General features: G+C 41.2%; 1 protein-coding gene across 1 annotated transcript; it reads right to left on the bottom strand.

Annotated features, from left to right (window-relative positions):
* Window positions 1-2,513: 2,513 nt before the first annotated feature.
* LOC116863169 (putative olfactory receptor 2B8) lies at window positions 2,514-14,438 on the bottom strand. Its single transcript, XM_032850664.1, has 4 exons — window positions 13,513-14,438; window positions 6,110-6,140; window positions 5,913-6,001; window positions 2,514-2,709 (listed from the first exon to the last, which is right to left on the bottom strand). The coding sequence occupies exons 1-4, from the start codon at window positions 14,436-14,438 to the stop codon at window positions 2,514-2,516; spliced, it is 1,242 nt and encodes a 413-aa protein (XP_032706555.1).
* Between the last annotated feature and the right edge of the window lie 611 nt (window positions 14,439-15,049).

Here is a 15,049-nt window from a genome sequence, read left to right as displayed (position 1 = left end):
GAGTAGACTAAAAACCATCATCTCTGTGGAGGTAGGTATCAAATGCCTGAATGCAGTAAGAGACATTCATTCCTCTTGGACAAACTATGTAAATAATCCTGGCTGGAACAGTAAGCACACCCGTCCTATGTAAGGAGCACGGAGCGCCGTCTCTAGCAATTATCATGAGGTGATACGGTAGAGGCAACTCCAGCTACAAATCCACACATAAATTATTATCTTGCATACAAAACCATACATCCTTGAGAAAAGCACAGGTTATACATTGAGAAAGAAGAGTTATTAGGTGAAATAAAAATATATAGATTCTAGGGGTGCCTGGGTGGCTCAGTGGGTTAAAGCATCTGCCTTCGACTCAGATCATGATCCCAGGGTTCTGGGATCAAGCCCCGCGTCGGGCTCTCTGCTCAGCAGGGAGCCTGCTTGCCTGCCTCTCTGCCTACTTGTGATCTACCTGTCAAATAAATAAATAAAATCTTTAATAGATAGATAGATAGATAGATTCTACAAAACAGAAACAATGGCATTTTATGTAATAATCACCATCTAAAAACAATCTCAAAAAATACAATTCTACAATAATAATTATGAGAATGGGCATTAAATGGAAGAGGTGGAATGTTTCGTACCAGCACATGAAAGCTGATAGAGCTGTTACCGCCTGTTCAACGCTGACACATAAGTCTAAAACTTCAAGTGGAAGAGTCCATATTTCTTGAAAATCACATACTCAGTAAGCAAAATACACATTTTAAATATCAAAAATCTTGTGAAAATGTCTGTATTGAAGATATTTCAAATATATAACAGTCACTGACATAACTGACATACAAACACTGCCCTATCCAGTTCCTGAATGAATCCTGAAGTAGTGTTGACAGTGGTAGGAATGAATCACTATTACTTTAATAAAGCTTCTGTCCTCTAGGTCTGAGCTGACCCCAATATACTAGAAAGTCCCCCAAGGTCAATGCGGAATGAGCTAGTGAGGGGGAAGGCAGCTTTCACAACACTGGAAATGACAGGTTGCATGAACATGGACAGTGCTTTCCACCAGGTTCCATGGGAGAAGAGGATCAAGTAGGATGTCCACTGCACGTGGTTTGTTCAGGGAGTGCTCTCAGGATAAAGGGGATGAGGGAAGCAAAACAGAGCAGAGAATGCTGCTAAGCAAGGATGTGGTCTCAGGTGGAAGATGGCATGAGCCTGATCCTGTAAGAAGCTGGACACAACACTCCCATACAAGTATGCATCTGTGCTGGTAGAAATACTCAGCCCTCGCTGTCTAATCCAATAGCCACTATCCACATGTCACTACCTGAGCACTTAAAATAGCTTAGCTGAGAAACTGAATTTTGTATTTTATTTAATATTATTAATTTAAATTTAAATGAATTCCTATGATTATGTACTCCAGTATTGGACAGCACAGCTCTGGAGCATGCATTGCATCAGACTTAGTCCTGCTTTGACATTGGTAGCCTTTTGTCTCTCCCATGAGTCTGTCCCTGGCTGTGAGCTGCCCCAAGTGTGTTCCTGAGACCTCCTGGCAAAGTGGCTCCCTCTCAGCTGAGGGCAAATCTCTGAAGAAGGGAATGGCTGTGCACCTGGCAACCCATATTCCTAACACATAGGGTTAGGATTGGAGCAGCAGCAAGGTAAAGAGCGTCTGAGCAGGACCCCAACAGCATTCACACAGAGTCCATTCATGATCCTGCGCAAGCATAGAAGGATGGAACCCAATGTCCCAGTAGAGATGCACTGACACAATATCCACAAAATGGAACTCCCAGTTATGATCTTCGACATAATGTTTCTCATAATCCTTACATATTTTAGATTCTTTGGTAACTTGTAAGGGAGAAAATGAACATTTAGAAATGATAAATAGTGACAATGAGATTTAAACAGAGAGCAAATATTGCCTATTTTCATAGACAATAAGAACCAATAGGAAAGCATGGAAGCATATAGTATAGTACTTTTATACACATGAAGAATCTCTTATTCTATTGCTGAAGGGCATATTTTATTCCATTATATAGATATTTAAAGTATTTTCCACATATGCATACACAGGTGTAGTGAATGTACTGTAGTAGAATGAAATGTCTGGGAATGACTTGGTGGAGTCTATAACAAAGAGTTAAATTTAGTTCCTATGTGTGGTGACTTTCCAGTCTTCCGTTAGACAGTAGACCATACGTGCAAACCAGGACAGCTCTTCTGTTTCAAGAACAATTGCAACAGAAAATGAACTAACTTCCAATTTCTAAAGCAACACACAGACCAAGTTTCATTCCACTCACCTCTGTTCACCCTCTCTGTAGGTTCAAAGCTATTTCCCTACCTCCTTTCCAAGTCACTGCCTAAAGACAGTATCAAGGATTGACACTTGGACATGCAGAATCGGTCGCGTGAAGTAAATGCAAAGGTTGACTACACCAGCACTGGCTTATCCATAAATTTTTCCTAGGCAGAAGGATGTTTTCTCATGATAACTTCATGTATCTTTAGGTGGACAGAGATCTGCCCTTTGCCTCAAGGAGGTAGGAGATGAAGGCAATTGCAAACTCCACCTTGGTTTCCCGAAAGCAGTGACCTGGCTGTATGACAGGGAGACCCTTATGAGCACAGGAGACGGTGCTGTGACACTCAGCTGTGATGGGCTGGCACTGAGAACCAAATGCGTTTCCCTGGCTGACGACTCTGGGGAGCAGATGCCCCACACTGTTAATGAGCCCCTGTCACTGAGCTGTCCAGAGATGGCCGTCCTCAGGGAGAACGATGATCAAGGACAAAGCCAGAGGAGACCTTGTTTATCTCTTTTGTTATGACTTATATTTCTCTATGAATAAGCGACATGTTTTACAAAACATTTAAGACTTTTTTTTTGCACAATTGCCCAAAACATTTACATATAAATATAGGAGTCCATTCACTTACTTAATTTTAAATGTAAATCTGTGAATAAATTTTTTATTTAATTTTAATATAATCATCATCTCAGGTTGAGGGGTGGAGCCCAGCTTAGGCATAGAGCTCCCTGCCCAGCAGGGAGTCCACTTCCTTCTCTACCTCCTTCTTCACCTCCCCCTCTTCATGCACTCTCTTTCTGACTCTAAAATAAATAATTTAATCTTCAAAAATAAATAAATAAATGTAAATATGTGGATTTTTTTTGTCACTTATTCTCCTTCATAACTACTATACACGGGATCACAGAGCTAATAACTAGGCATAGTTTAATCTTGAAGCTGAATATAAAGGAAAGCAACCAAACTCTACCAAACTTCTATGAGGTTATTTTTAAAAATTCTTTCTTTAAGCGGCGCCTGGGTCGCTCAGTGGGTTGGGCCTCTGCCTTCAGCTCAGGTCATGATCTCTGGATCCTGGGATCGAGTCCCGCATCAGGCTCTCTGCTCAGCGGGGAGCCTGCTTCCTCCTCTTTCTCTGCCTTCCTCTCTGCCTACTTGTGGTCTCTGTCTGTCAAATAAATAAATAAAATCTTTTTTAAAAAATTCTTTCTTTAACTTTTTATTTAAATTCAGTTAGTTAGGGGCACCTGGGTAGCTCAGCGGGTTAAGCTTCTGTTTTTGGCTCAGGTTATGATCCCAGGGTCCTGGGATCAAGCCCCATACCAGGCTCTCTGCTCAGTGGGGAACTTGCTTCCCTTCTATCTCTGCCTGCCTTCTGCCTACTTGTGATCTCTCTCCATCAAATAAATAGGTAAAATCTTAAAAAATAAATAAATAAATAATAAATAAATTCAATTAGTTATCTATAATGTATTACTTGTTTCAGGAGTACAGGTCTGTGATCCATCAATCCTATACAAAACCCAGTGCTCATTACAACACATCCCCTCCCCAATGACCATCACCCAGTTACCCTTTCCCTCCACCCCTGTCCCCTCAGTTTGCTTCATGTGATTAAGTCCTCATGCTTCATGTGATTAAGAGTCTCCTATGCTTTTTCTCCCTCTCTGGTTTTGACTTGTTTCATTTTTTCCTCTCTTCCCCTGTGATCCTTGGTTTTGTTTCTTAAATTCCACATATCCAGGACATCATATGATAATTGTCTTTCTCTGAATGACTTATTTCACTTAGGCTAATACCCTCTAGTTCCATCCATGTCATTGCAAATGGCAAGATTTCATTCTTTGATGGCTGCATAGTATTCCATTGTTATCACCTCTTCATTATCCATTCATCTGTCACTGGACATCTGGGCTCTGTCCATAGTTTGGCTATTGTGAACATGACTGCTATGAGCATTGGGGGTGCATGTACCACTTTAGATCATTATATTTGTATCTTTGGGGTAAATACCCAGTAGTGTGATTGCTGGGTCATAGAGTAGCTCTATTTTTAACTTTTTGAGGAACCTCCATACTGTTTTCCAGAGTGGCTGCACCAGCTTGCATTTCCACCAACAGGGTAGGAGGGTTCCCCGTTCTCTACATCCTTGCCAACACCTATCATTTTCTTACTTGTTAATTTTAGCCATTGTAACTGGTGAGAGGTGGTATCTCATTGTGGTTTTGATTTGTATTTCCCTGATGCCGAGTGATGTTCAACATTTTTTCATGTGTCTGTTGGCCATTTAGATGTCTTCTTTGCAGAAATGTCTGTTCATGTGTTCTGCCCATGTCTCGACTGGATCATTTGTTCTTTGGGTGTTCACTTTGATAAGTTCTTTATAGATTTTGGATACTAGCCCTTTATCTGATATGTCATTTGTGCATAACTTATCCCATTCTGTCAATCTCTTTTGGTTTTGTCAACTGTTTCCTCTGCTGGGCAAAAGCTTTTTATTTTAATGGAGTCCAAATGCTTCATTTTTGTCTTTGTTTCCCTTACCTATGGAGATGTGTCTAACAAGGTGTTGCTGCAGCTGCAGAGATTGTTGCCTGTGTTCTCTTCCAGCATTTTAATGGATTCCTGCCTCACGTTTAGGTCTTTCATCCATTTTGAGTTTATCCTTGTGTATGCTGTAAGACAATGGTTCAGTTTCATTCTTCTGCAGGTGGCTGTCCAATTTTCCCAACACCATTTGTTGAAAAGACTGTCTTTCTTCCATTGGACATTCTTTCCTGCTTTAGGGAAGATTAGTTGGCCATAGAGTTGAGGGTCCATTTCCGGGCTCTCTATTCTGTTCCATTGATCTGTGTGTCTGTTTTTGTGGAGCACCATACTGTCTTCATGATTACAGCTTGGTAATAGAGCTTGAAGTCCAGAATTGTGATGCCTCCAGCTTTGTTTTCTTTTTCAACATTCCTCGGGCTGTTCAGGATCTTTTCTGATTCCATACAAATTTTAGGATTATTTGTTTCAGTTCTGTGAAGAAAGTTGATGATATTTTGACAGGAACTGCATTAAATGTATAGATTACTTTAGGTAGTATAGACATTTTCACAATATTTGTTCTTCCAATCCATGAGTATGGAACGTTCTTCCATTTCTTTGTGTCTTCCTCAAATTCTTTCATGAGTACTTCATAGTTTCCTGAGTACAGATTCTTTGCCTCTTTGGCTAGATTTATTCCTAGGTATCTTATGGTTTTGGATGCATTTGCAAATGGAGTTAATTACTTAATTTCTCTTTCTTCTGTCTTGTTGTTGGTGTATAGCAATGTAACTGGTTTCTGTGCATTGATTTTATATCCTGCCACTTTATTGAATTCCTGTATGAGTTCTAGCAATTTGGAGGCAGAGTCTTTTGGGTTTTCCACATAGAGTATCATGTCATCTGTGAAGAATGAGAGCTTGACTTCTTCTTTGTCAACTAGAATGCCTTTTATTACTTTTTGTTGTCTGATTGCTAGGGCTAGGATTTCTAGTAATACGTTAAACAGCTGTGGCAATAGTGGACATCCCTGCCACTTTCCCTGATCTTAGGAGAAAAGCTTACAGTTTGTCCCCATTGAGAATGACACTCAATGTGGGGTTTTCAGAGATGACTTTTATGATATTGGGGTATGTTCCATCTATCCGTCCACTCTAAAGAGTTTAAATCAAGAAACGATGCTATACTTCATCAAATGCTTTTTCTGCATCTATTGAATGGATCATATGGCTCTTGTCCTTTCTTTTATTTATGTAATGTACACTTTGAATGTTTTGCAGGTGTTGAACCAACCTTGCAGCACAGGAATAAATCCCACATGGTCATGGTAAATAATCCTTTGAATGTACTGTTGGATCCTACTGGCTACTATTTTGATGAGAATTTTTGCATCTCTGTTCACCAGGAATATTGGTCTGTTATTCTGCTTTTTTAGGATCTTTGTCTGGCTTTGGGACCAAGATAGTCTAGTCTCACAAAGGGTTTAGAAGTTTTCCTTCTATTTTGATTTTTTGAAATAGCTTCAGAAGAATAGGTATTAATTCTTCTTTAAATGTTCGGTAGAAATCCCCTGGAAAGCCATCTGGCTGTGCACTTTTGTTTTGGGAGAAGTTTTTGATTCCGGCTTCAATTTCCTTGCTGGTTGTGTGTCTGTTCAGGTTTTCTATTTCCTCCTGGTTCAGTTTTGGCAGTCTATAAGTCGTTCAGAATGCATCCATTCCCTCCAGATATCCTAATTTGCTGGCGTATAGTTGCTCATAATATGTTCTTATAATTGCTTTTATTTCTTCAGTATTGGTTGTGATTCCCCCCCCCACACTCATGATTTTGCTTATTTGGGTCCTTTCTCTTGTCTTTTGGAAAAATCTGGCAGGTGCGGAGCGGAGGGCGGTTATCAATCTTATTCATTCTTTCAAAGAACCAGCTGCTAGTTTCCTTGACCTGTTCTACCATTCTTTTGGTTTCTATTTCATTGTTTTCTGCTCTAATCTTTATTAATTCTCTTCTCCTGAAGGGTTTAGGCTTTCATTGCTGTTCTGAGAATGCTTCAATGAGACTAAAGACACAGGTACAACAAATGAACAACTTCGTTCTCAAAAGAGGTTAAAATTGGCTTCAGAATCTCCCTGATGGCTAGTGATGATGAACATTTTTTCATGTGCCTGATAGCCATTTGTATGTCTTCATTGGAGAAGTGTCTGTTCATGCCTTCTGCCCATATTTTGCCATGATTATCAGTTTTGTGTGTGTTGACTTTGAGATACCACCTTACACCAGTTAGAATGGCCAAAATTAGCAACACAGGAAATAATGTGCATTGGAGAGGATGTGGAGAAAGGGGAACCCTCTTACACTGTTAATGGGAATCCAAGCTGGTGCAGCCAATTTAGAGAACAGTGTGGAGATTCCTTAAGAAATTAAAAATAGAGGGACGCCTGGGTGGCTCAGTTGGTTAAGCCACTTCCTTCGGCTCAGGTCATGATCCCAGGGTCCTGGGATCGAATCCCACATTGGGTTCCTTGCTCAGCGGGGAGCCTGCTTCTCTCTCTGCCTCTGCCTGCCACTCTGACTGCTTCTGTTCTCCAATTCTCTCTCTCTCTCTCTGACAAATAAATAAATAAAATCTTTTTTAAAAAAAGAAATTAAAAATAGAGCTTCCCTATGACCCTGAAATTGCATTACTGGGTATTTACTCCAAAGATTCAGATGTACTGAAAAGAAGGGCCATTTGTACCCCAATGTTCATAGCAGCAATGGCCACGGTCGCCAAACTGTGGAAAGCACCAAGATGCCCTTCAGCGGACGAATGGATAAGAAAGATGTGGTCCATATACACTATGGAGTATTATGCCTCCATCAGAAAGAATGAATACCCAACTTTTGTAGCAACGTGAATGGGACTGGAAGAGATTATGCTGAGTGAAATAAGCAGAGAGTCAATTATCATATGGTTTCACTTATTTGTGGAGCATAACAAATAACATGGAGGACATGGGGAGATGGAGAGGAGAAGTGAGTTGAGGGAAATTGGAGGGGGAGATGAACCATGAGAGACTGTGGACTCTGAAAAACAATCTGAGGGTTTTGAAGGGGCAGGGGTGGGAGGTTGGGGGAGCCAGGTGGTGGGTATTATGGAGGGCATCTATTGCATGGAGCACTGGGTGTGGTGGATAAACAATGAATTCTGTTACACTGAAAATAAATTAAATAAAAATAAATAAATAAAAATAAAAGTGGGCTTGGATCAGAAAAAAAAAAAAACTGGCTTCAGAGTGGTTGCCTAATAAGAAGAACTTACTCTTCTTAAAGACCCCAGATTTCTATCAGGTCAGAATGGTTAAAATAAACCCACCCATCTATGTAAATCAACGAAATTAAATTTTTTTTTTATAATTTTATTTTTTATAAACATATATATATATTTTTTCCCCCCCAGGGGTACAGGTCTGTGAATCTCCACGTTTACAAACTTCACAGCACTCACCATAGCACATACCCTACCCAATGTCCATAACCCCCCCCAACCCCCCTCTGCCCAGCGAAATTAAATTTTTTAAAAGGATCAAGTGTAGAGGCCCAGGGCAGATCCCAAAATGGGCCTCAAATGGCATAGTGATTATTTTGAAGCTACTCAGGAAACAGCAGGTGCAAGGATATCACACCCTCCTCTATCCCTGTGAAAGGAAGAAATGAATTTCCCTGAATCATGTACCCTCCCAAGAATAAGAAGTAAAAGACATCCTAACACCACAGGTAGGAACCAGAGAGTTGAGAAAGCTGTAGAAATAAACCTGGCTACTTTTTAAGGAATCTACAACCTCAGCCCAAATTCCGTTAGAATTCCTTCCTAACTAAAGTTCCCAAACGTGTGTTTTCTTCATCCTCTCAATTCCTCACACACTTCTTGTCTCTGTATAAAAGATATACAAACGGTCTCCCTTGGTTATTTCTTTGGGTCTCAATTTCATTATTGAGCCTCTATGTGCAAGTAATCAACGTTCAGATTTTTTCCTCTTGTTAACAGTGTGGAGATTCCTCAAAAAATTAAAAATAGAGCAACCTGTGACCTTGCACTACTGGGTATTTACCCCCAAAGACACAGATTCAGTGAAGACAAAGGCCATCTGTACCCCAGTGTTCATAACAACAATGGCCACAGTTGCCGAACTGTGGAAAGAGCCAAGATGCCTTTCAACAGATGAGTGGATAAAGAACATATAGTCCATATATACAATGGAGTATTACGCCTCCATCAGAAAGGATGAATACCCAACTTTTGTATCAACATGGATGGGACTGGAAGAGATTATGCTGAGTGAAATAAGTCAGGCAGAGAAAGTCAATCATCATATGGTTTCACTCACTTGTGGAGCATAAGGAATAACATGGAGGACATTGGGAGAAGGAAATGAAAAGTGAATTGGGGCAAATCGGAGGGGGAGACAAAGCATGAGAGACTGTGGACTCTGAGAAACAAGCTGAGGGTTTGGGAGGGAAGGGGGTGGGGGTTTAGGTGAGACTGGTGGTGGGTATTAAGGAGGGCATGTATTGCATGGAGCACTGAGTGAGGTGCATAAACAAGGAATCTTGGAACACTGAAAAAATGAAATAAAATTTTAAAAAGTACCACATGAAAATAAATAAATAGAATAGAATAGAATAGAAAAACAAAACTCTGCTCTTATCAGTTTAATTCCAAAACAGCTGGAAGAACCCTGGGGGGAAGAAGGAAATGTCCTGTCCCTAGAAGGGACACTTGCTAGAAGAAGCTTGACTCAACTCTCTCTTCTTCTAGCAAGTATCCTGTCCCTAGACCATCTCAGGGAACCTATCCCCGACCCCTCTGATCAGCAGTCATTCATCCTCTCATTTCTGCATTTACACAGAGCCCATCTTCCCAGCAAACTACATTTCCATACACAGTGGTTCCCAGAGTCTGCAAGACCAGATGTGAAATGTGCTACAATATCGTAATGATGAAAGAAGATCTCACTTATATTACAAAACAAGCATTCAAAAAGAAGTTACCTGCAAAAGAAAGGGTTCGCAGGGATCTATAACCTGTTCCTCCCTCCTGAGTAAGCCTGGTCAGAGCAGAACTCTGGCGAACAGTAACCACAAAATGCAGACTAGAGATACATGAAGGCCTTACAGGGGTGGCTGTTCTCTGATTACTGACATAGTAATTTCAGCAGAATGCAGAGGGTCTGTTTAGACCACAGGAACCCTACACACTGCAGATATGTTACCAAATGACAGTCCTAAAGTCAGGGCAGGGTTATGAAGGTAGGGACACATAATCTGAGAATCCCCCAAGCCTCTCTGTGCTGACTTGTACCATAATAGTTCTGCCCCACATTTGAGAAGAAAAAGGCTTTCCACTGCAGTGAGGGGGTCTCCGAAGATGTGTCTGATGGGTCTGGGGCCTCCTGGATATTGAAAGGGCTCTCAGCATTTTGTATCCTCTGCTAATTGGTAGTAAATCTGCTGCTGGTAAAGAACTGTGCTTCATGTGAGTCTGACTGACATTCTGGGTCTCTGCCATCACTACCTGGGCCGACGGTGTGCATCCTGGGTTCCTCAGGAAGCAGAAGAGCTGGAAGAACCCATGACTTGCTCTAGAGCATCATGATTGTCCTGACCTCCAGGGGCTAAACACAGATGGAATAAATAATTTAGCCAAGTCTTAGGTACAATCCCTGTAGCCATTCCACAGTTATTGGCAAAAATGCAAAAGAGTCCAAATAATATTGGTGACAATTAACACAGCCCTGGACTCTGCTACAGACAGGGCATGGAGTGCTTGGGGAGCAGATTCCTAACATTAGAAAAATGTTACAGAACAATCCTGAACTTGTGTTTTGTCTCTTCAGTGATTTCTCTTTTATTTTGGCGAGGATCTCAGAGACCTTTGTTATCTGTCATTTAGTCCCATGAGTCATAGACACCCATATGCCATTCAAACATTCACTTAAAGGAAATGAATCTGCTTCACCCCAGGGCTCTCTGTGTCCTTAAGAACAGAGAAGTTGTTCACCTGGAAAAACAGGCTGTGTGGTTTCCTGAAACCTTGAGAGTTTTTGTGCCAAAGAGTGTTCACTTGAGGGATTTTAAAGTGACCATTTGTACATAACTGTCAGGATGTGGCTAAAACAGACAGTAGGGGGTGCCTTGGAGGTTCTTGATTTCAGCTCAGCTCATGTTCTCCATGTCACAAGATGGAGACCCCATCAGGCTCCATGTTCAGGGCAGAGTCTGCCTGTCTTGCTCCAAACCCATCTGCCTGTCCTCCACCCAGTCTCTCTCTCAAATAAATAAATAATAAAATAACAAAATCTTTAAGACAAAAAAAGGAAAATAATGGCGAGTGGGAAATTTGTCACATTCAAGGATAAACAGTCTACAGAACTAGTTTTCTACTTGCTTGGTGACAAGATACATGCCAGGTATTGATTTCAAGTAAGAATACTGTGATGCTCTTAGTGATACAGAGAGAACCTGACCGTGTGCATTACCTCCCCTGGGTGTCATTTCCAGTCTCCAAATGCTGTCTCTGAAGCAAGATCACTTGGCGTGAGCATGGCCAGCTCAGGGGTTCAAGGCCTAGGGATGCCAGTTAGCTGTCAGGATAGGGAACAGTAGAGTTGTTATGTGTATGTGCCCAGCCCAAGACACAAACACATCTACCTGCACTGGGCTACATGTTGGGAAAACTTACCAAAATCAGAAATATTTCTGTGATCATGTCATTATCAAAGCTCCAATCTCCAGGGGAAAATATCCTGTTTGTGATAATACATATATACAAAAACCCAGATCCATACCACAAACACATTTATGTGCAAACTAAGTTTGAGTTAAGATCTAAGGGCTTACAGTGTCAGATTCAACTGTTCTGGGATGTTGACACTCATTACTCCTAATTCAGAAATGTATGACAGTAGTTCAAACTCAGATGGCTATTTTTAAAGCTTAGACACATGGACATGTTTAATGATTAATATATATTTTATTTCTTCTTTACATTTCCTCCTAGTGAATCTGGTAAGCTCCAGAGAATATGGGATTTCCTGGGAATGAGAGGTCATTTCCCAGATTTTTAGAATATGTCCCTGCATTCAAACTATATGGGGCTTTTGGCAGGTTTGAGATACAAAAGCATTGATCAGTTGATGCCTGGATCAAAGAAATTATTAAATGGTATGAAGAGAAGATTTAAATGTACTTCATCAGGATTGATGTTAGCAGGATTTTCTTTGAGCTAAGGATTTCTTTTTCTCACAGATGCCTACCTACTTCTGTGAAAAAGCTGTGATACAGGCAACCTAAGGACCTTATAATAGAACCATGATCACAATGCAAGAAACAGTGATATGCGCCAACAATTTGCTGGAAAAATGTTAAAATTTTAATATTTCCTACTGAGTCATCCGTATTCTTTTTTTTTTTTTAGATTTTATTTATTTATTTGACAGAGAGAGATCACAAGTAGACAGAGAGGCAGGCAGAGAGAGAGAGAGAGAGGGAAGCAGGCACCCTGCTGAGCAGAGAGCCCGATGCGGGACTCGATCCCAGGAAACTGAGATCATGACCTGAGCCGAAGGCAGCGGCTTAACCCACTGAGCCACCCAGGCGCCCGAGTCATTTGTATTCTTATTTTCCCTATGACTTAATGGTATGTGCATGTCTTCTTGCACAAAGGAATGAATAGTGTTCCCAAGTGAGGGGGAAATATGAAAAACCTGTGGAGCTTTTTAAAATGAAATATGATGCAGACTCTCTAGGAGCAACTCTGGAGGCTTCATGAACCCATGAACTTGGATTTTGAGCACTCACTTGCATTAAAGCATTAGGTAAGGAAATTCCCTTGAGAGATGTCACAGGAAATTTTGGATGACATGGGGAGGACAGAGGCTTCTTAAAAATCTCTGGGAGCCAACACTGTTCTCCAAAGTGTTGCTGCACCAACTTGCATTCTGGTTCCCCTTTCTCCACATCCTCTCCAACACACATTGTTCCTCAAGAAATTAAAAAGAGAGCTTCCCTATGACTCTGCAATTGCACTACTGGGTATTTACTCCAAAGATACAGATGTAGTGAAAAGAAGGGCCATCTGTACCCCAATGTTTATAGTAACAATGGCTACAGTCGCCAAATTGTGTAAAGAACCAAGATGCCCTTCAACGGACAAATGGATAAGGAAGATGTGGTCTATATACACTATGGAGTATTATGCCTCCATCAGAAAGGATGAATACCCAACTTTTGTAGCAACATGGATGGGACTGGAAGACATGATGCTGAGTGAAATAAGTCAAGCAGAGAGAGTCAATTATCATATGGTTTCACTTATTTGTGGAGCATAACAAATAACATGGAAGATATGGGGAGATGGAGAGGAGAAGGGAGTTGAGGGAAATTGGAGGGGGGAGATGAACCATGAGACACTATGGACTCTGAAAAACAACCTGAGAGTTTTGAAGGGGCGGGGGGTGGGAGGTTAGGGGAGCCAGGTGGTGGGTATTGGAGAGGTCACTGATTGCATGGAGCTCTGGATGTGGTGCAAAAACAATGAATACTGTTACACTGAAAATCAATAAAAAAAAAATCTCTGGCAGCCATAGTCTTCCTTCAAAAGGGCTTCCCCACCCAATCACCTGAAGGCATGGCCCTGCAAAGCACCTTCTTTATTGCCCCCGTCACATCCTTGTTCCTCAGTGTATATATGACAGGGTTGACCATGGGGGTGACGATGGTGTAGAACAGAGAAATGAACTTGCCCTGATCCTGGGAGTAGTTGTTGCTGGGCTGAAGGTAAGCATAGATGGCCGTGCCATAGAACAGGGAGACCACTGTGATGTGGGACCCACATGTGCCAAATGCTTTCCTCTGCCCTGCAGATGACTTTATTCTTAAGACCGCTCTGATGATCTGACCATAGGAGAACATGATTAACGTCACAGGTATGAGGAGAAAGACCACACTGGCAAAGAACATCTCTGACTCATACACAGTGGTGTCAACACAGGCAAGCTTGAGTAATGGTGGGATCTCACAAAGGAAGTGGTCTATTTTATTTCTCCCACAAAGTGGTACAATGAAGATGAGCGTTGTTTGCAATGAGGAGTTGGCAAAACCAATAAACCACGATGCAGAAGCCATGAGGGCACAGAGACGGGGGTGCATGATCACAGTGTATTGCAGGGGCTTGCAGATGGCTGCATAGCGGTCAAACGCCATGACGCCTAACAGAATGCATTCCGTGCATCCCAGCCCTAGAGCAACAAAGAGCTGAACTACACAGCCACCAAACGAGAAAGACTTGTCTGCTGTCCTGAGATGAACCAGGAGCTGAGGGACAGTGCTGGTCGTGTAACACAGGTCCAGGAAGCTTAGGTTGGAGAGGAGAAAGTACATGGGAGTCTGAAGATGTGGGTTGAGGTGGGGCAAGGCAATGATGGTGGTGTTTCCCAGCAGAGTGAACAGGTAGAAGATCAGGAGGACCACAAATAGGACTAGCTCCAGTTGAGGCCGGTCAGAGAACCCCAGCAGGATAAACCCTGTGAAAGAACTGCCATTTTTCTGTTCCATCCTCTGTTAGCACATGTTTCCTGTCAGGACCAAGCATTTAGCAATTTTAAAAGAAATCTTTAAAAAAAATAGTTGACTGGGGAAGGGCATGTATCTCTCATGTTAAAGACAGGGCATAGGATTTTATCAATAACTATGTGAATCAATGATGTGCTCTTTAGAATTGATATAAGTTATGCCAATATAGTTCCACATTATGACAAAAAGTATAGCATTAATATTTGGTAAAAGAAAAATGAAATAATGGCCTATGTGTTTGCATCAGTCATAGGTATGAAAGGTCTCTCAAACTGAGCCTAGTAAGACTTAAAGTACTATAAGTATATACATACATTTTAGAAAGAATGGGGATGAGGGGAAAAGAGGGAGAGCAATCAGAAACAATCAAAAGGAGAATCAGACAGAGGGAGAAATGTTATTGTAAATATGTTCTCATGATTCTACACAGTAAGATTTGCACACACCACACATGCCATAGAATATAATACAATATAATCTCAAAAATGCATTCAGATACAGGAATTGAAGACCAAGAACGTACTTACACAAAAAATCCAATTACATGCAAAATACTACTACTAATCCTGCTTATAAACATTATGGCAGAATTG

This window comes from Lontra canadensis, unplaced genomic scaffold, assembly GCF_010015895.1.
Source record: "Lontra canadensis isolate GAN:19392208 unplaced genomic scaffold, GSC_riverotter_1.0 scaffold644, whole genome shotgun sequence".
Classification (NCBI taxonomy): domain Eukaryota; kingdom Metazoa; phylum Chordata; class Mammalia; order Carnivora; family Mustelidae; genus Lontra; species Lontra canadensis.
Note: the sequence above shows the minus strand (reverse complement) of the source record. Positions and strands in the feature narration are given on the sequence as shown.